Below are 20,101 nucleotides of genomic sequence, written 5' to 3'. Positions count from 1 at the left end.
TCAAGTCAGAATTCGGCAGGTCTGATGCCTACTTCACTCATATTTTCTGTTTTTGTGTGTATTTCTATGTATTTCCAGTACTTAGCTACACCGTTAACTGGCAAAAAGGTAATTACCTACTGAAAACACTGCAAATATTATTTCGTTTAAAGGGATACTGAGGGATTTTGGCAATGAGTCCCTTTACTTCCCCAGAGTCAGATGAACTCGTGGATAAAATGTTTGTCTATGTGTGCGGTTTCAAGGAAGTTGCTAATTAGCGCTAGCGCAATTGCTATCTAGCATTAACGAAATGACTGAAAGTCTATGGGTATATGCTAGCAGATACCCGTAGACTTCAAGTCATTATGCTAACCCTGGTTAGCATTGGCCCGTGAAACTACCTCTAACTTTCTGCATACTGGACAGAGAGACATAAAAATGGTATCCACATGTTAATCTGACTGGGGAAGTAGATAAAAGGCCTCAGACAAAATCTCAAAGTATCTCTTTAACTACCACCACGTTACTGCAAAACGTAGTTAACTACATGTAGTTCCACTAGTAATTTAACTGCTCCCCAACACTAGCAATTAATTGGGGGGGGGAAATGGTTTGCGATAAAATGTAGGCTAGGATTGGCGAGTCTGTGAATTTCTGAATCTTCCCTCAGGCATCATGGACAAGTCATCATACCGTTTGCTGCAGCTTCTGTCCTTTGCATGGCTGGCCTGTAGGCCCACCTGTAGTAAGTGTACCACTACATTTCAATAACAATTTTTGTCATTAAGTGCTGCTTAGAAGGCACTCTTTTCCACAGCGACATACAGTCTGATATGTTTTGATTTAACCTCTCTGCTGCACATAAACCCTAGAATGAGCCGTCTTCTTCCTTTAAGTTGCTGTGCTTTAATGACAGTGAGCTTTGTACTGACCCTAGTGATATGTTTCCAAATAACCATGAAAACAACCACATATGGCCTTTTCCCTCTGTGTAAAATTCACCATGCATTTCCTAGTAGCATTGACTTGATGCATGGGTTTTCTCTAGGTTCTATCACCACCTATGGAACAATAATCCCACAATCTCCATTGGTGGAAATTGGGAAGGAATTCACCGCCACATGTGTGCTCGACAAAGCTGCTAAAGCCACAGCGGAGGACATCTACTGGAAGTTAAAAAACATCACAGTGCCCAAAGAGCAGTACACCAAGATAAATGACTCGGCTGTTAGCGTGACCATCACCATCACCAATGAAACAGCCAACTGGTTACTTTGTGAGAAGAAAGGGTCTCCCTTATCCTTAAACCTAAATCAAGTAATCCATGGGATTCTATTGACCAAAGGGTGTAAGTATGCATCCAATGATTTCACATCAATCAATATAAGGTTATTTCATATCAAAATAGAACAACATTTCCACGCAGGTATTTTCCTCTATCTCTATTTCAATTTAATTTCTGAGTAATTCATTTGGATACAAGTGCAAAAATTTCTTACAGAAATAAAGTGAAAATGTATCCAAAGGACATGCCTTTGTACTGATATTCAAGAAAATGTAATGTGCACATTTCTAGTTTTTATTTTCACATGCACTAGTACAGTGAAATGCCTTGCTTGCTCTTTCCCAACAATGCAGTAGTACTATTAAAAAGTAAAGTAGAACAAAAGACACGAGTAATAGAAATAAGAACAATAAAGTAAGGAAGCTATATAAAGGGTCAATGCCAATACCATATTTACTAGGGGTGTGCCGACATGACCATACTTGTATTCGTTATCGTATCTGTAAATTGACAGTTGACAATCGGATCACATGATACTCGTGATCGGGAAAAAAACTGAAGTGTTTTAATATTCCTAAGTATATGTTCGTAAAATACCTCCCTGCGGCCAAGCTTCCTGCCATCCAAATCAAATGTATTTATATAGCCCTTCTTACATCAGCTGATATATCAAAGTGCTGTACAGATGCCCAGCCTAAAACCCCAAACAGCAAGCAATGCAGGTGTAAAAGCACGGTGGCTAGGAAAAACTCTCTAGGTTTTGGCCTTTCTAGGGAGGCAGCAGGCAATGAGGGGTGGCCAGTCCTCTTCTGGCTGTGCCGGGTGGAGATTATAACAGAACATGGCCAAGATGTTCATAAATGACCAGCATGGTCAAATAATAGTAATCACAGTGAACAGGTCAGGGTTCCATAGCCACAGGCAGAACAGTTGAAACTGGAGCAGCAGCACGGCCAGGTGGACTGGGGACAACAAGGAGTTATCATGCCAGATAGTCCTGAGGCATAGTCCTAGGGCTCAGGTCCTCTGAGAGAGAGAGAAAGACAGAAGGAGAGAAAGAGAGAATTAGAGAGAGCATACCGTAATTTCCGGACTATAAGCCGCAACTTTTTTCCCACACTTTGAACCTCGCGGCTTAAACAATGACGCGGCTAATATATGGATTTTTCCCCCTTTCAATTTTTTGGGGGAAATACTTTAAAAAATCCTTCACTAAAACGGGCTGCATGCGAAGGGCAACTTATGGTCAAGTCTGCCAGTGGGTCCTGACAGCGTGGAGCATTGTCAAAAAATCCACTATCATCAACGGGTTTCAAAAGGCTGGACTGCTGCGTGTTGAAGAGGGCTCAGCGGGGGATTTGCCTCCGGATGACAGTGACGAGAGCGGCAATGAAAACGATCCAATATCGGATGAAGCAATTCTGAGGCTATTCAACTCCGACACCGAAGGAGATGACTTCAGTGGTTTCAGTGCACAGGAGGAGGAAGATGGTGACCAATGACTTTCTTGGTAGGCTAGTGTTTACTGCTAATTTTTTATTTTTTGTTACAAAGCGTGTTTCGTTAAAGCGTATTTATAGGGTGACCATACGTCCTCTTTTTCCCGGACATGTCCTCTTTTTGGACCTAAAAAAATGCGTCCGGCCAGGATTTCTAAATCGCCCAAAATGTCCGGGATTCGGCTTTTGCTTTCTACAGTCCCATTCATTGTGTGCGTTTTTGGGGTTTTGCATTGCTTTGACCTTTCTCTTTAGGTCCCGCCTTCTCACACGACACCATTGGTGGGTCATGTAGGCCTACGCAAACATTGGTCAAACTGCATCTTTATCATTACCCTCACCATGGCAACAGCCAAGAGACAGAGCAGCAGCTTGCTTGTCAACAGTGGCACATGGCTCCAGAACAGTGTAAAAATGCCCAAACGCAAATGTAAATTCACAGACGATTTACAGAGAAAATTCCCGTGTTTTCATCTTGGTTGGGATCCGTGTGAAGCAGAATGCATGACCTGCAAAGCTGGCACGTCCGTGTCAGTGTCAAATAAAGGTGCTAGCGACCTAGAAGCCCACATAAGCTCCGCACAACACAAAATTGCAGCTAAAGGAGAGAGTTCGTCAGGTAAATTAACTGACTATTTTGTGAGAGCAGGTAAAACAGAAGATGCTGTTACTGCTGCGGAGGGAGTTTTTGCATTCCACAACACGAAGCATCACAATAGCTACAGATCAATGGACTGCACGTCTGCCTTGTTAAAAAAGGCTTTCCCTGATTCCGAGACTGCGCGAAAATTTTCAGGCGCTCGTACTAAGACCGAAGCAATTGTTAACGCTGTGATAGCACCACATTCTGTCGACATAGCTCAGAAAGCACTAGAAAACATGTGGTGTTTCTACTGATGGGAGCAATCACGGTGCTGTGAAAATATACCCTCTGCTTATTCAGTATTTTGATTGGAAGAATGGTGGCGTGCAAAGTAAATTAGTCGAAGTTAAAAACTCCAAATGAGACAGCTGACAGGTGACCATATGTCCTCTTTTTCCCAGACATGTCCTCTTTTTTTGAAAACTAAAATATGGTCACCCTACTATTTTTATTTTTGTTACAAGCCGTGTTTCGTTAAAGCCTGTGTAAAGTTCATTTGTTTCAATGTACCGGTAGGCACCTGCGGCTTATAGACATGTGCGGCTTATTTAGGTTCAAAATAATAAATATTTTTTGTAATTCAATGGGTCAGCTTAATAGTCCGGAAATTACGGTACTTAAATTCACACAGGACACCGGATAAGACAGGAGAAATACTCCAGATATAACAGACTGACCCTTGCCCCTCGACACAAACTACTGCAGCATAAATACTGGAGGCTGAGACAGGTGGGGTCGGGAGACACTGTGGCCCCATCCGACGATACCCCCGGACAGGGCCAAACAGGCAGGATCTAACCCCACCCACTTTGCAAAAGCACAGCCCCCACACCACTAGAGGGTTATCTTTAACCTCTCTAGGGTATGTGGGACGAAATCGTCACACCTAGTCAACAGCCAGTGGAATCGAGTGGCGCGATATTCAAATACCTTAGAAATGCTATTACTTCAATTTCTCAAACATATGACTATTTTACACCATTTTAAAGACAAGACTCTCATTAATATAACCACATTGTCTGATTTCAAAAAGGCTTTACAACGAAAGCAAAACATTAGATTATGTCAGGAGAGTACCCAGCCAGAAATAATCACACACACATTTTTCAAGCTAGCATATAATGTCACAAAAACCAAAACCACAGCTAAATGCAGCACTAACCTTTGATGATCTTCATCAGATGACAACCCTAGGACATTATGTTATACAATACATGCATGTTTTGTTCAATCAAGTTCATATTTATATCAAAAAACAGCTTTTTACATTAGCATGTGACGTTCAGAACTAGCATACCCCCCGCAAACTTCCGGTGAATTTACTAAATTACTCACGATAAACGTTCACAAAAAACATAACAATTATTTAAAGAATTATAGATACAGAACTCCTCTATGCACTTGCTATGTGCGATTTTAAAATAGCTTTTCGGTGAAAGCACATTTTGCAATATTCTAAGTAGATAGCCCGGCATCACAGGGCTAGCTATTTAGACACCCACCAAGTTTAGCCCTGACCAAAGTCAGATTTACTGTAAGAAAATGTTTATTACCTTTGCTGTTCTTCGTCAGAATGCACTCCCAGGACTTCTACTTCAATAACAAATGTTGGTTTGGTTCAAAATAATCCATAGTTATATCCAAATAGCGGTGTTTTGTTTGTGCGTTCAAGACACTATCCGAAGTGTAAATAAGGGTCACGCGCACAACGCATTTCGTGACAAAAAATGTCTAAATATTCCATTACCGTACTTCGAAGCATGTCAACCGCTGTTTAAAATCAATTTTTATGCCATTTTTATCGTAAAAAAGCGATAATATTCCGACCGGGAATCTGTGTTTAGGTTCAAAGACGAAAGAAAATAAAAGCATGGGATCCCCTCGTGCACGCGCCTCAGCCCATTGTCCTCTGATAGAGCACTTGCCAAAAGCGCTAATGTTTTTCAGCCTGGGGCTGGAATTACATCATTCAGCTTTTTCCCGCCTTCTGAGAGCCTATGGGAGCCGTAGGAAGTGTCACGTTACAGCAAAGATCCTCAGTCTTCAATAAACAGAGACAAGAAGCTCAAGGAATGGTCAGAGAGGGCACTTCCTGTAAGGAATCTTCTCAGGTTTTTGCCTGCCATATGAGTTCTGTTATACTCACAGACACCATTCAAACAGTTTTAGAAACTTTAGGGTGTTTTCTATCCAAAGCCAATAATTATATGCATATTCTAGTTTCTGGGCAGTAGTAATAACCAGATTAAATCGGGTAAGGTTTTTATCCGGCCGTGTAAATACTGCCCCCTACCCCCAACAGGTTAAAGTAAAAATATATATTTCTTTTTTTCTTTTTTTTTTTTTTTTTATAATGACAATTACAACAATACTGAATGAACACTTATTTTAACTTAATATAATACATCAATAAAATCAATTTAGCCTAAAATAAATAATGAAACATGTTCAATTTGGTTTAAATAATGCAAAAACAAAGTGTTGGAGAAGAAAGTAAAAGTGCAATATGTGCCATGTAAGAAAGCTAACGTTTAAGTTCCTTGCTCAGAACATGAGAACATACGAAAGCTGGTGGTTCCTTTTAACATGAGTCTTCAATATTCCCAGGTAAGAAGTTTTAGGTTGTAGTTATTATAGGACTATTTCTCTCTATACGATTTGTATTTCATATACCTTTGACTATTGGATGTTCTTATAGGCACTTTAGTATTGCCAGTGTAACAGTATAGCTTCCGTCCCTCTCCTCGCTCCTACCTGGGCTCGAACCAGGAACACATCGACAACAGCCACCCTCGAAGCATCGTTACCCATGCAGAGCAAGGGGAACAACTACTCCAAGTCTCAGAGCGAGTGACATTTGAAACGCTATTAGCGCGCACCCCGCTAACTAGGTAGCCATTTCACATCGGTTACACCAGCCTAATCTTGGGAGTTGATAGGCTTGAAGTCATAAACAGCGCAATGCTTGAAGCACAGCGAAGAGCTGCTGGCAAAACGCACGAAAGTGCTGTTTGAATGAATGCTTACAAGCCTGCTGCTGCCTACCACCGCTCAGTCAGATTGCTCTATCAAATCATAGACTTAATTATAATATAATAAACACACAGAAATACGAGCCTTAGGTTATGAATATGGTCGAATCCGGAAACTATCATCTCGAAACAAAACGTTTTTCCTTTCAGTGAAATACGGAACCGTTCCGTATTTTATCTAACGGGTGGCATCCCTAAGTATAAATATTCCTGTTACATTGCACAACGTTCAGTGTTATGTCATAATTACGTAAAATCCTCTCAAATTAGTTCGCAACGTGCCAGGCGGCCCAAACTGTTGCATATACCCTGACTCTGCGTGCAATGAACGCAAGAGAAGTGACACAATTTCACCTGGTTAATATTGCCGGCTAACCTGGATTTCTTGTAGCTAAATATGCAGGTTTAAAAATATATACTTCTGTGTATTGAATTTAAGAAAGGCATTGATGTTTATGGTTGGAGCAACGTGTACCTTAGCGATTATATGCAATGCAGGACAGGCTACATAAACTAGTATTATCATCAACCATGTGTAGTTAACTAGTGATTATGATTGATTGATTGTTTTTTATAAGATAAGTTTAATGCTAGCTAGCAACTTACCTTGGCTTCTTACTGCATTCGCGTAATAGGCAGGCTCGTGGAGTGCAATGTAAAGCAGGTGGTTAGAGCGTTGGACTAGTTAACCGTAAGGTTGCAAGATTGAATCCCCGAGCTGACAAGGTAAAAATCTGTCATTCTGCCCCTGAACAAGGCAGTTAACTTCTCTAGGGGCAGTGGGACGATTTCGTCCCACCTACGTAACAGCCAGTGGAATCCCGTGGCGCGTTATTCAAATACCTTAGAAATGCTATTACTTCAATTTCTCAAACATATGACTATTTTACACCATTTTAAAGACAAGACTCTCGTTAATCTAACCACACTGTCCGATTTCAAAAAGGCTTTACAATGAAAGCAAAACATTAGATTATGTCAGCAGAGTACCCAGCCAGAAATAATCAGACACCCATTTTTCAAGCTAGCATATAATGTCACATAAACCCAAACCACAGCTAAATGCAGCACTAACCTTTGATGATCTTCATCAGATGACACACCTAGGACATTATGTTATACAATACATGCATGTTTTGTTCAATCAAGTTCATATTTATATCAAAAACCTGCTTTTTACATTAGCATGTAACGTTCAGAACTAGCATACCCCCCGCAAACTTCCGGTGAATTTACTAAATTACTCACGATAAACGTTCACAAAAAACATAACAATTATTTTAAGAATTATAGATACAGAACTCCTTTGTGCAATCGAGGTGTCTGATTTTAAAATAGCTTTTCGGTGAAAGCACATTTTGCAATATTCTGAGTAGATAGCCCAGCCATCACGGCTAGCTATTTTGACACCCACCAAGTTTAGCCCTGACCAAACTCCGATTTACTATTAGAAAAGTTTGATTACCTTTGGTGTTCTTCGTCAGAATGCACTCCCAGGACTGCTACTTCAATAACAAATGTTGTTTTGGTTCATGCCACGAAATGGTCAGACAGGGTACTTCCTGTACAGAATCTTCTCAGGTTTTGCCTGCCAAATGAGTTCTGTTATACTCACAGACACCATTCAAACAGTTTTAGAAACTTTGGAGTGTTTTCTATCCAAAGCTAATAATTATATGCATATTCTAGTTTCTGGGCAGGAGTAATAATCAGATTAAATCGGGTACGTTTTTTATCCGGCCGTGAAAATACTGTAATTTTACGTAATTATGACATGTAGCCCATAGGCCTACATGTTTTGATGAGGGTTATTTAGCAACTAAAGTGGCCAAATAATTTTCTTAACATGAAGCACATTAATCTGCTTTCCAATGGGTGTAGAGCGTAACTGGCATTCATACGCAGCCCGTGAGTTTCAAGTTTGGGGAAGATAATTTTCACCATTAAAAAACACATTTTATAATAAAAGCATTACATGCATAATCGCATTTGCAGTCACTTTTGATATGTGTTTTCCTGCTAATGGAACATTCGCGCTTATAGGCTACTGCCGTGTGCGCATTGCTGCGCTTATAATGTGAAGAAATAGCCTAATAGTTTATCAACATTTTAAGCTAAATGTTCTGTTGCATCAGCCTCATTGCTTAAGACAGGTGTTTTGATGCTAGTGGTTGTATTAATTTGGGATCTATTTTATGAATATTACTTTGCACAGAATAGAATAGGTCAACTTTTATACTATGGGGGATAGTAGATTAACATAGGCTAGTGCTTTTGCTGTTCGTTAGGCTGACAAATTAAATGTGGACAGTTCTTCCAGTATCTTCAATATGCACCTCGGAATTGGATAAGGACGCGTGCAGTTGTGTCCCCGGTGTGTCTATCTTCACTTGTAGCCTGTGAGGAAGACCCGATCACATGACGGATAGCCATGTGAGTGAGAGGTGCTTCGGAGCATACAGGGAGAAGGGAATAATAATTATTACATCCAGCCTAAGGGCACAATGGCCACTGACCGCAAAAGGCCTGGATTTTTGAAGGGGGCATTACGGCCACACAATGGGGATACCGCCGGAAAATTCGAGGCATTATCAAGTGTTTGTCAAAAACTAACCGGAGCTCATGCCTTTCATGCAACTTTTTTCAAATCATTAGTTTCATCATGCAGCCTTAGACTATATTAAAAATGAAAACATAGAGCCCAACATATGTATCACATAATTATAAATTAAGCATATAGGAGTACTTGTTTCTTAAAACACTCAACGCAGAATAGCTGCATGTGCTCACTCCTTCAAATCGTTAATAGAAAAGATCCTTTGTATTTTATTCAGCTATGTTCAATTGTATTTTTCATACTGTTAAATGATATAAAGTAATGCCACGGAATTCTAAGCAAATCTTGTCTGCTAAATTAACTAGTGTAGCCCACAGCCATATGGCATAGCCAGATCAGGACCTTACATAAGGACAACTCAGAGTATGCTATTCAGTTCTTCTGAAATAGACTACATTTTCTTCATATCATGGTTCTTTAGACCTGTCTAAAATAAATAATGGATTTATTGTGAAGGTGTAGGCTATATTACATGGATTTATTAGACTTAAAATATAGATGTTCCAAAGGTCTGCATCAGTGGCTTGTGTGCTATGTGTGAAAGCCAGGAGATGCTAAATGTGTTTGTTAATTAATGATCAATTACCGTGAGACCGGCAGTTATTTGCTTGACTATCACCAGCTGACAATATTGTGAGCTACCTATTGCACCCTCTATAGCCACTGTGATTATTATTTGACCCTGCTGGTTATCTATGAACATTTCAACATCTTGAAGAACAATCTGTACTTAATGGCCATGCAATCTCCACCCGGCACAGCCAGAAGAGGACCGGCCCGGTTTCTTCCTAGGTTCCTGCCTTTCAATGGAGTTTTTCCTAGCCACTGTGCTTCTACATCTGCATTGCTTGCTGTTTGTGGTTTTAGGGTCAGTTTCTGTATAGCACTTTGACATCTGCTGATGTAAAAAGGGCTTTATAAATACATTTGATTTGATGCTCTGGTACCACTTGCCATGTGGAAGCAGAGAGAACAGTCTGTGGCTGGAGTCTAACAATTTTCCGGTCTTTCATGTTCACACTGAATGACCCTAAAGCTTTCTCGCTGTCAGGTTTGGGTTCAATTCAGTTTTCAATTGAGGAAGTGAATTTCAATTGACTTCCTGAATCGAAATGAATTTTGACCCCATCCTGTTCAGTGCAGTAGGTACATAGCCATTGGTATGTTTCTCTGACATGAAATAATGGCAGCTGTTTGGTTTATTGGTCAGATCCCCCTGAGAAGCCTGTGAACCTGTCCTGCATGGCTGTCCAGTCTGGCCGAAAGATGTCCTCCTGCGTGACGTGCACATGGCAGCCTGGGACAAGAGACGAGAGGCTGAAAACCACTTATACCTTGTTTAGCAGTCTAATGTGAGTGTCATACATAAGGTTAGATACATGGTGGATACCAACATTATTTTTCAAATCGGTGAATGGAAAACCTGGCTTCAGTTCTGAGAACCCCTAAATATCAAGGTTCATAGATAATGTATGTGATTTGTTCATTACTGATTTCTGATCATTTAACAATGTAGATCATTGTTGTGTTTATTCAGTGTCTCAAATAAGAGCAGCAAAGCTAACAGAAGTAGTGGATACATCGACTTCGGCACCTTTCCAAGCTTCATGGAACTTGCTATGTGGGTAGAAGTTGAAAACAAGTTGGGGAAGGTTCGATCTGACATTCTGGATATTTATGCTGCTGATTTGGGTAGGTGGAGTGAAATGTATTTTCTGATTGCCCTTGAGGTTACAATGATTATCACCTTCCCCATATAGTTTAATGGTTTGTCTTGTTTTGCAGTGAAAACGAATCCCCCATCAGATGTCAATATTATTTCCAAGAATAACTTTTCCAGGACTCTCTTAGTGAGTTGGAAGCACCCTATCCATGTAACCTATGTAATGCTGAAATACAACATCAGGTTCTGCACTGTGGGCTCTGGAGACTGGACTGAGGTAAATAGCCACAATCACAATACATGTTAAAAGGATATTCTTTAGACCTCAGAAGTAGACTAATGTTGATATGTCCCATGCCATTTGTTGTAACCTCAATCCCAAAATGAAAGGATAAGCATCATATAATTTCCTGGTAAAGGGATATAGTATGATCTACACAACCGATGGCATGGGCTTGATGTTAGACTTGTTATAAGGTGTGTAAATATCTGGCAAACGTTAGAGTGAAATCTCTTTAATGTTAAAAGCCATCTATCCTATCCTTATTCTGATAGGTGTTATCAACAGTGAATCAAACATTCTACTTGTAAGTGTTGCAAATGAACTGTAATATGGCACATTGTTGCCCTCTTGACTCCATTTGTCAATATATCCATTTAATTGACTCTCTTTTAGGTACCCCCAAATGACACTGAAAGCTACAAGGAGTCTTTCCGTCTTCAGTACCTCAAGCCGGACACAGAGTATGTAGTGCAGGTGCGATGCATTCATTATAGGGGCTATGGCTATTGGAGTGACTGGAGCGCTAACTCTACTGCCAGGACCCCAGAGCACAGTGAGTAGCCATGACAACAAACATATATCATTCTATTATGTTTCATTTAGCATTGTGGCCAACCATGTTAAGCTGTAGAACTCATATGTGAAGTCAGTGTATGAGTGATTTAGTTCAACAATAGTGAGTGTGATCCAGGTAGGTAGTCTATGGACTGCTCAGTTTGTCATATCTCAGATGGCTGAGTTGTATCGATTTTGGCTCTGTTCTTTGCCTAGAGCCTACAAGTAAGCCAGACCTATGGAGAGTCGTCATTCCCAGCCAAGTCAAAAGTGAGCGGAGAGTGCAAGTGATGTGTAAGGTAATGAAGGCCATACTGAAAATAGAGTGCCACAGTGATGTCATCATAATACCCATAAAACCTAGTAATCAAACACGGAAATGGTTGCAATATTTTTTTTTTCTCGACATAATTGTTTTCCCATAGGAATTTTTCTAATACTTCAAAGAAGGTCAGTGTTTTGTGTAGGGTTACATTTTTATAACCATGTAAATCTCTCTTGGACAAGGTGACTTACAGGCTTTGATTTTCGATTTTAGTTTTGAGGTTGGTTCTGTTTAGGTGTTGACGAACACTGATTGGAATCATCCTCGTTGGGCAGGACGTGTTGCACTGGTCGCCTCGTTAGTCAGTCATTAGTTTCATCTGTGCTGGCAAAGGTGATATTTAAAGAGTGACTGCCCTGAAAAAACAACTAATCCCTTTGAAAACGGCCTATGTGGTATCGATATGAGTCAAAAATGTATTGTGATGTCAAAATTGACTACAAAGTGTAAATAGGATAATTTGTCATAACGCCAGTCTCATCTAAAACACAGTTTGGAACCTGAGTGCGTCAGAACGAGTACATTTAAAGTTGGGTTTGGAATACAATTGTCAACAATTCATGCCCCTTTTTGTGAAGCTCCACGTGCAAATTGCCCCTCAGCCCACTTCGCTTCCCTCCATTGTTTCATCGCCCCCAACGTGTTCAAAGGCTCACGGACGTTTTGAGACAGATTGACCATGGCTCCGGTTCGACAATGCATGCTTCCAGCAGGATGCACAGCCAATTATGGTTTCCATGCTCTGCCTAATACCCTACCATGCAGAATAGGTGGTTGGATTTCGTTGGACCCCAGTGATGGTGAGTATACCGGTAGCTAGACCATAGACTGCTGGTTATATATCTCGTTATGTACATTTTGATAGTCATTATCACCGCTAGCAGAGCTACAGTTGAAGTCAAAAGTTTACATACACCTTAGGCAACTATATTTAAACTCAGTTTTTCACAATTCCTGACATTTAATCCCAGTAAAAATTAACCCTGTCTTAGGTCAGTTAGGATCACCACTTTATTTTAAGAATGTGAAGTGACAGAATAATGGTAGAGAGAATGATTTATTTCAGCTTTTATTCCTTTCATCACATTCCCAGTGGGTCAGAAGTTTACATACACTCAATTAGTATTTGGTAGCATTGCCTTTAAATTGTTTAACTTGGGTCAAATGTTTCCGGTAGACTTCCACAAGCTTCCCACAATAAGTTGGGTGAATTTTGGCCCATTCCTACTGACAGAGCTGGTGTAATTGAGTCAGGTTTTTAGGCCTCCTTGCTCGCACACGCTTGTCAGTTCTGCAATTTTCCTGCCTCATGATGCCATCTATGTTGGGAAGTACACCAGTCCCTCTTACAGCAAAGCACCCCCACAACAGATGCTGCCACCCCTGTGCTTCACGATTGGGATGGTGTTCTTCAGGCTTGCAAGCCTCTCCCTTTTTCCTCCAAACATAACGATGGTCATTATGGCGAAACAGTTCTATTTTTGTTTCATCAGACCAGAGGACATTTCTCCAAAAAGTACGATCTTTGTCCCCATGTGCAGTTGCAACCCATAGTCTGGCTTTTTTATGGCGGTTTTGAAGCAGTGGCTTCTTTTTTGCTGAACAGCCTTTCAGGTTATGTTGATAAAGGACTTGTTTTACTGTGGATATAGATACTTGTACCTATTTCAGCCAGCATCTTCACAATGTCCTTTGATGTTGTTCTGGGATTGATTTGCACTTTTCGCACCAAAGTACGTTCATCTCTAGGAGACAGAATGCATCTCCTTCCTGAGCGTTATGATGGCTGTGTGGTTCGATGGTGTTTATACTTGCGTACTCTTGTTTGTACAGAAGAACGTGGTACCTTCAGGCGTTTGGTTCACCCTTGGGAGCAGTTTCCAGACTTGTGAAAGTCTACAAATGTTTTTCTGAGGTTTTGGCTGATTTCTTTTGATTTCCCCATGATGTCAAGCAAAGAGGCACTGACTTTGAAGGTAGGCCTTGATATACATCCACAGGTACACCTTCAATTGACTCAAATGATGTCAATTAGCCTATCAGAAGCTTCTAAAGCTGCCATTTTCTGGAATTTTCCAAGCTGTTTAAAGGTACAGTCAACTTAGTGTATGTAAACTTCTGACCCACTGGAATTGTGAAACTAATCTGTCTGTAAACAATTGTTGGAAAAATGACTTGTGTAATGCACAAAGTAGTGTCTTAACCGACTTGCCAAAACTATAGTTTGTTAACAATAAATTTGTGGAGTGGTTGATAAACGAGTTTTAACGAGCTAAGTGTATGTAAACTTCCGACTTCAACTGTACCTAGCTCGGATTTGGCTTGGAAACATGATAACATGTTCAAAAGAAGGCAAATAATTAGTAGGAGAACCCTTTGTCATGATTGATGTTGCCAGATTGACTTTAGATGCAGTGTAACTTTAGCCAGCTTAGATTGAGGGGTCCACCGTATTTTAGCTAGCTAACATTAACATTGCTAGCTATTTTGACAAACTTTGCTAGTAACAGTAATGGTAACATTTCTATCTCTCCAAAGTAATTTTGATGACATATGGCAGAGTTGTTTCCTGCTTACTGTTTGCCTACTTTAGTAATGTCATCGTATTTCCATGCCATTAGAAGTTAGTGTAAATTAGACTGAACTGTCACATGAGCCTCCAAGGTGCAACCCATGTCTAGGGCACAAATAAATATTGGATGCATCTGTGGTGGTACTAGTTAATTCATGTCTGACTACAACTGTGTACTAACTAGCAGCAACAAACCCAAACCAACCCAGGGCCATGGCAAAACATGTCATAGTGTAACTGCATCACTGGACTGAATCTATTCCAATCTGGAGCCAGTCAGTCTACATCTGTAAAGCATAGAATTAGCTAGTGACCTGAGTTACTGCCCTATTGACAACGACGGGTTATGTGAAAAGTTGTATTCAAAAATATCTGGCTTGATAAACAATTAGTCTAATTCCCCAGCCAAGCAAATACAACTAGTATTTTGGTTGTGAAGTGCATTAGCAAAACGCTTTATCCTTTCTTTAGAAGAAAATGTAATATACCACTTGGCTGTCTTATATCACCCTGTCACAGGCCCTCCCAGTTGACACCACCTCATAAGATTGTCTACTGCAGTTGTTCAAGAGATGTCCAGTTTGCAAACATGCAGCGTAGAGATACCAGCATGGGGACCGTCATCAAAATCAAATCTAATTTTATTTGTCACATGCGCCGAATACAACAGGTGTAGACCTCACCGTGAAATGCTTACTTACAAGCTCTCACTGTGTGCATTCCTATGAATGGAACAGTCCTCCACATGTTGGCAAGTATCCGGCCAGCAACCTTCACCTGTCAGCGGCAACCGCTTTCACAGGCTCATAATTTGTACAAATACAGAAGGTAACCCACTTCATTACTTTGATGACCCAATTGTGAAACATAATTTGTAAACGGACCTTTGTTGCTTTTTTTCTACTTTTTAGATGTGAAATAGAACTGTAAACTCAGTGTTCAGGTTGGTTCCACCAGGGTTATCAATCAACATTGAGTGTGTGTGTGTGTGTGTGTGTGTGTGTGTGTGTGTGTGTGTGTGTGTGTGTGTGTGTGTGTGTGTGTGTGTGTGTGTGTGTGTGTGTGTGTGTGTGTGTGTGTGTGTGTGTGTGTGTGTGTGTGTGTGTGTGTGTGTGTGTGTGTGTGTGTGTGTGTGTGTGTGTGTGTGTGTGTGTGTCCGACCAGTATCTTTGAGGGGCCAGGAGCTGATCTACGCTGCTATCCCCATCAATGGGGCTCTGGCAAAGACCTAATTTCTTGCCTTCTCACCAACGGTTGTCAATGGGGAGAACAGAATTTGGTAGGTTTAGGCTGGCCTGTTAACTTCAACATAGTATCATTTATGTCAGATATCACCTATTCTAACTACCATTGGCAATAGAACAGTGACTGTATGTGTGTTCAAAGATACCTGTATGGAGCAAGACTTTCAAGATGATGGGATGGAGTCCGGCGGGCTTGATGCTGTCCGAAATGGAGAGACCTTGCCCTCAGCAATAAAATTATACATTTTTTATTGTCTTTTGATATTATTGATTCGAATGGTACTATCAATGGACCTGTGTTTTCTTCAAACATATCAGGGAACTCCTTTCTTAGGCTACATGGTGTCCTCTACACCATATAGGAAGGTTTGACGACTGACATGTTTGGCAAGGTAGCCCCAGCCCCACCAGACGAAATGCTGATGGGTAAAGTATCTGTATTGACGATGAATGACAATTGAACAATTGGATGAAAGACAAGTGTAATATTTGCACATTGTTATATTGGCAGAACACAATTTAAACAGTTATGTGAAAGATGGTTTATTCTGTGGAACTGTTACACTTGAAAGTTATCAAAACACTGTGTTTAGAATATCTACTTAAGTTCAGCAATTGCATTCTTATATTACTCTGTATGAGTAATTTTTGGCAAGTCAGTTAGGACATCTACTTTGTGCATGACACAAGTAATTTTTCCAACAATTGTTTACAGACAGATTATTTCACTTATAATTCACTGTATCACAATTCCAGTGGGTCAGAAGTTTACATACACTTCACAAAATGGATGGCATCATGAGAAGGAAAATTATGTGGATATATTGAAGCCACATCTTAACCTGTTGGGGGTAGGGGGCAGTAATGACACGGCCGGATAAAAAAACGAACCCGATTTTAATCTGGTTACTACTCCTGCCCAGTAACTAGAACATGCATATAATTATTGGCTTTGGATAGAAAATACCCTAAAGTTTCTAAAACTGTTTGAATGGTGTCTGTGAGTATAACAGAACTCATATGGCAGGCAAAAACCTGAGAAGATTCCTTACAGGAAGTGGCCTGTCTGACAAGTTGTTGTTCATCTTGGCTCTTTTTATTGAAGACTGAGGATCTTTGCTGTAACGTGACACTTCCTACGGCTCCCATAGGCTCTCAGAGCCCGGGAAAAAGCTGAATGATATCGAGGCAGCCCCAGGCTGAAACACATTTACGCTTTTGGCAAGTGGCCGATCAGAGTACAATGGGCTTAGGCGCGTGCCCGAGTCGACCCCATGCTTTATTTTCTTTCGTCTGTTTACCTAAATGCAGATTCCCGGTCGGAATATTATCGCTTTTTTACGAGAAAAATGGCATAAAAATGGATTTTAAACAGCGGTTGACATGCTTCGAAGTACGGTAATGGAATATTTAGAATTTTTTTGTCATGAAATGCGCCATGCTCGTTACCCTTCTTTACCCTTTCGGATAGTGTCTTGAACGCACGAACAAAACGCCGCTATTTGGATATAACAATGGATTATTTGGGACCAAACCAACATTTGTTATTGAAGTAGAAGTCCTGGGAGTGCATTCTGACGAAGAACACCAAAGGTAATAACATTTTTCTAATAGTAAATCGGAGTTTGGTCAGGGCTAAACTTGGTGGGTGTCTAAATAGCTAGCCCTGTGATGCCGGGCTATCTACTCAGAATATTGCAAAATGTGCTTTCACCGAAAAGCTATTTTTAAATCGGACATATCGAGTGCATAGAGGAGTTCTGTATCTATAATTCTTAAAATAATTGTTATGCTTTTTGTGAACGTTTATCGTGAGTAATTTAGTAAATTCACCGGAAGTTTGCTAGTTCTGAACGTCACATGCTAATGTAAAAAGCTGTTTTTGATATAAATATGAACTTGATTGAACAAAACATGCATGTATTGTATAACATAATGTCCTAGGTGTGTCGTCTGATGAAGATCATCAAAGGTTAGTGCTGCATTTAGCTGTCTTCTGGGTTTTTGTGACATTATATGCTAGCTTGAAAAATGGGTGTCTGATTATTTCTGGCTGGGTACACTGCTGACATAATCTAATGTTTTGCTTTCGTTGCAAAGCCTTTTTGAAATCGGACAGTGTGGTTAGATTAACGAGAGTCTTGTCTTTAAAATGGTGTAAAATAGTCATATGTTTGAGAAATTGAAGTAATAGCATTTCTAAGGTATTTGAATAACGCGCCACAGGATTCCACTGGCTGTTATGTAGGTGGGACGATTTCGTCCCGCCGGCCCTAGAGAAGTTAAGACATCAGGAAGTTACACCTTGGACGCAGATGGGTCTTCCAAATGGACAATGACCCCAAGCATACTTCCAAAGTTGAGGCAAAATGGCTTAAGGACAACAAAGTCAAGGTATTGGAGTGGCACAAAGCCCTGACCTCAATCCTATAGAAAATGTGTGGGCAGAACTGAAAAGGCATGTGCGAGCAAGGAGGCCTATAAACCTGACTTAGTTACAGCAGCTCTGTCAGGAGGAATGGGCCAAAATTCACCCAACTTATTGTGGGAAGCTTGTGGAAGTCTACCAGAAACATTTGACCCAAGTTAAACAATTTAAAGGCAATGCTACCAAATACTAATTGAGTGTATGTAAACTTCTGACCCACTGGTGATGTTATGAAAGGAATAAAAGCTGAAATAAATCATTCTCTCTACTATTATTCTGACATTTCACATTCTTAAAATAAAGTGGTGATCCTAACTGACCTAAGACAGGGTTCTTTTTTACTGGGATAAAATGTCAGGAATTGTGAAAAACTGAGTTTAAATCTATTTGGCCAAGGTGTATGTGAACTTCCGACTTCAACTGTATGTATATATATTTTTTAACTAATGGCACACGTAGCCTACAATATCAATGCATACACACAAACTATGTCAAATAGGGGAGAGGCATGGTGCCGTGAGTTGTTGCTTTATCAGTTTTTTTAAACCAGGTTTGCTGTTCACTTGAGCAATATGAGATGGAATGGAGTTCCATGCAATAATGTCTCTGTATAATACTGTACGCTTTATTGAATTTGTTTTGGATTTGGGGGCTGTGAAAAGACCCCTGGTGGCATGTCTGGTGGGGTAAGTGTGTGTGTCAGAGCTGTTTGTAAGTTGACTATGCAAATAATTTTGCATTTTCTACACAATGTTTCTAATAAAAGAAGTGATGCAGTCAGTCTCTCCTCAACTCTTAACTAAGAGAGACTTGCATGCATAGTATTTATATCAGCCCTTTGATTACAATGAAGAGCAAGACGTGGCGCTCTATTTTGGGTCAGCTGCAGCTTAACTAGCTCTGCAGCACTCTACTGCACTGGACAATAACCAAGATAAGACAAAACTAGAGTCTGCAGGACTTGCTTTTTGGAGTGTGGTGTCAAAAAAGCAGAGCATCTCTTTATTACAGACAGACCTCTCCCCATCTTTACAACCATTGAATCTATATGTTTTGATCATGACAGTTCACAATCTAAGGTAACTCCAAATAGTTTAGTCCCCTCAGCTTGTTCAACAGCTGCACTATTCATTACCAGATTCAGCTGAGGTCTAGAACTTAGGGAATGATTTCTACCAAATACAATGTTCTTTGTTTTAGAGATTTTCAGGGACATTTTTTTTTTTACTGGCCACCCATTCCAAAACAGGCTGCAAGTCTTTGTTAAGGGTTTCAGTGACTTCATTAGCTGTGGTTGCTGATGCGTATATGGTTGAGTCATCAGCATACATGGACACACATGCTTTGTTTTAATGCCAGCGGCAGGTCATTGGTAAAAATAGAAAAGGGCAGAGGGCCTAGAGAGCTGCCTTGTGGTACACCACACTTTACATGTTTGACATTAGAGAAGCCCATTAAAGAAAACTCTGAGTTCTATTAGATAGCTCTGCATTCACGATATGGCAGAGGTTGAAAAGCCATAACACATATACATTTTTTCAACACCACGTTATGGTCAATAATATCAAAGGCGGCACTAAAATGTAACAGTACAGCTCCCACAATCTTCTTATTATCAATTTCTTTCAACCAATCATCAGTCATGTGTCAGTGCAGTACATGTTGAGTGCCCTTCTCTATAAGCATGCTGAAAGTCCTGTTGTAAATTTGTTTACAGTGAAATAGAACAATTTTGTGTACACAATTTTTCCCAGAGCTGGCAGCAAGCTGATAGGTCGGCTATTACAACCAGTAAAGGCCGCTTTACCACTCTTTGGTAGCAGACTGACTTTGCCTTCCCTCTAGGCCTGAGGACAAAGTATTTTCCTCTAGGCTCAGATTAAGATCTGACAGATAGGAGTGGCCATAGATGCAGCTACCATCATCAGTACATTTGCCAGGAGGTTTGTCATTATTGATAGATAACGTTAATT

General features: G+C 40.3%; 1 protein-coding gene and 1 long non-coding RNA gene across 4 annotated transcripts in view; both read left to right on the top strand.

Annotated features, from left to right (window-relative positions):
- Positions 1 to 20,101, top strand: part of LOC106562893 (interleukin-6 receptor subunit beta) — a 104,633-nt gene that overhangs the window by 13,079 nt on the left and 71,453 nt on the right. Inside the window, exons 2-9 of one of the 3 annotated variants that reach the window (XM_014127964.2) lie at positions 79 to 108; positions 653 to 727; positions 1,031 to 1,330; positions 10,269 to 10,410; positions 10,596 to 10,750; positions 10,844 to 10,998; positions 11,398 to 11,557; positions 11,776 to 11,858. In XM_014127964.2, the coding sequence (XP_013983439.2) occupies positions 79 to 108; positions 653 to 727; positions 1,031 to 1,330; positions 10,269 to 10,410; positions 10,596 to 10,750; positions 10,844 to 10,998; positions 11,398 to 11,557; positions 11,776 to 11,858 (1,100 nt within the window). The remainder of the gene's footprint in view (positions 1 to 78; positions 109 to 652; positions 728 to 1,030; positions 1,331 to 10,268; positions 10,411 to 10,595; positions 10,751 to 10,843; positions 10,999 to 11,397; positions 11,558 to 11,775; positions 11,859 to 20,101) is intronic. The other 2 variants (XM_014127965.2, XM_014127966.2) reach the window with 2 other exon arrangements.
- LOC106562895 (uncharacterized) lies at positions 13,531 to 15,949 on the top strand. Its single transcript, XR_006757620.1, has 2 exons — positions 13,531 to 15,735; positions 15,843 to 15,949. It is a non-coding gene; the product is annotated as an uncharacterized lncRNA (long non-coding RNA).

The sequence above is a fragment of the Salmo salar genome, chromosome ssa11 (assembly GCF_905237065.1).
Source record: "Salmo salar chromosome ssa11, Ssal_v3.1, whole genome shotgun sequence".
Taxonomy (NCBI): domain Eukaryota; kingdom Metazoa; phylum Chordata; class Actinopteri; order Salmoniformes; family Salmonidae; genus Salmo; species Salmo salar.
This window is presented reverse-complemented; position numbering and strand designations above follow the sequence as displayed.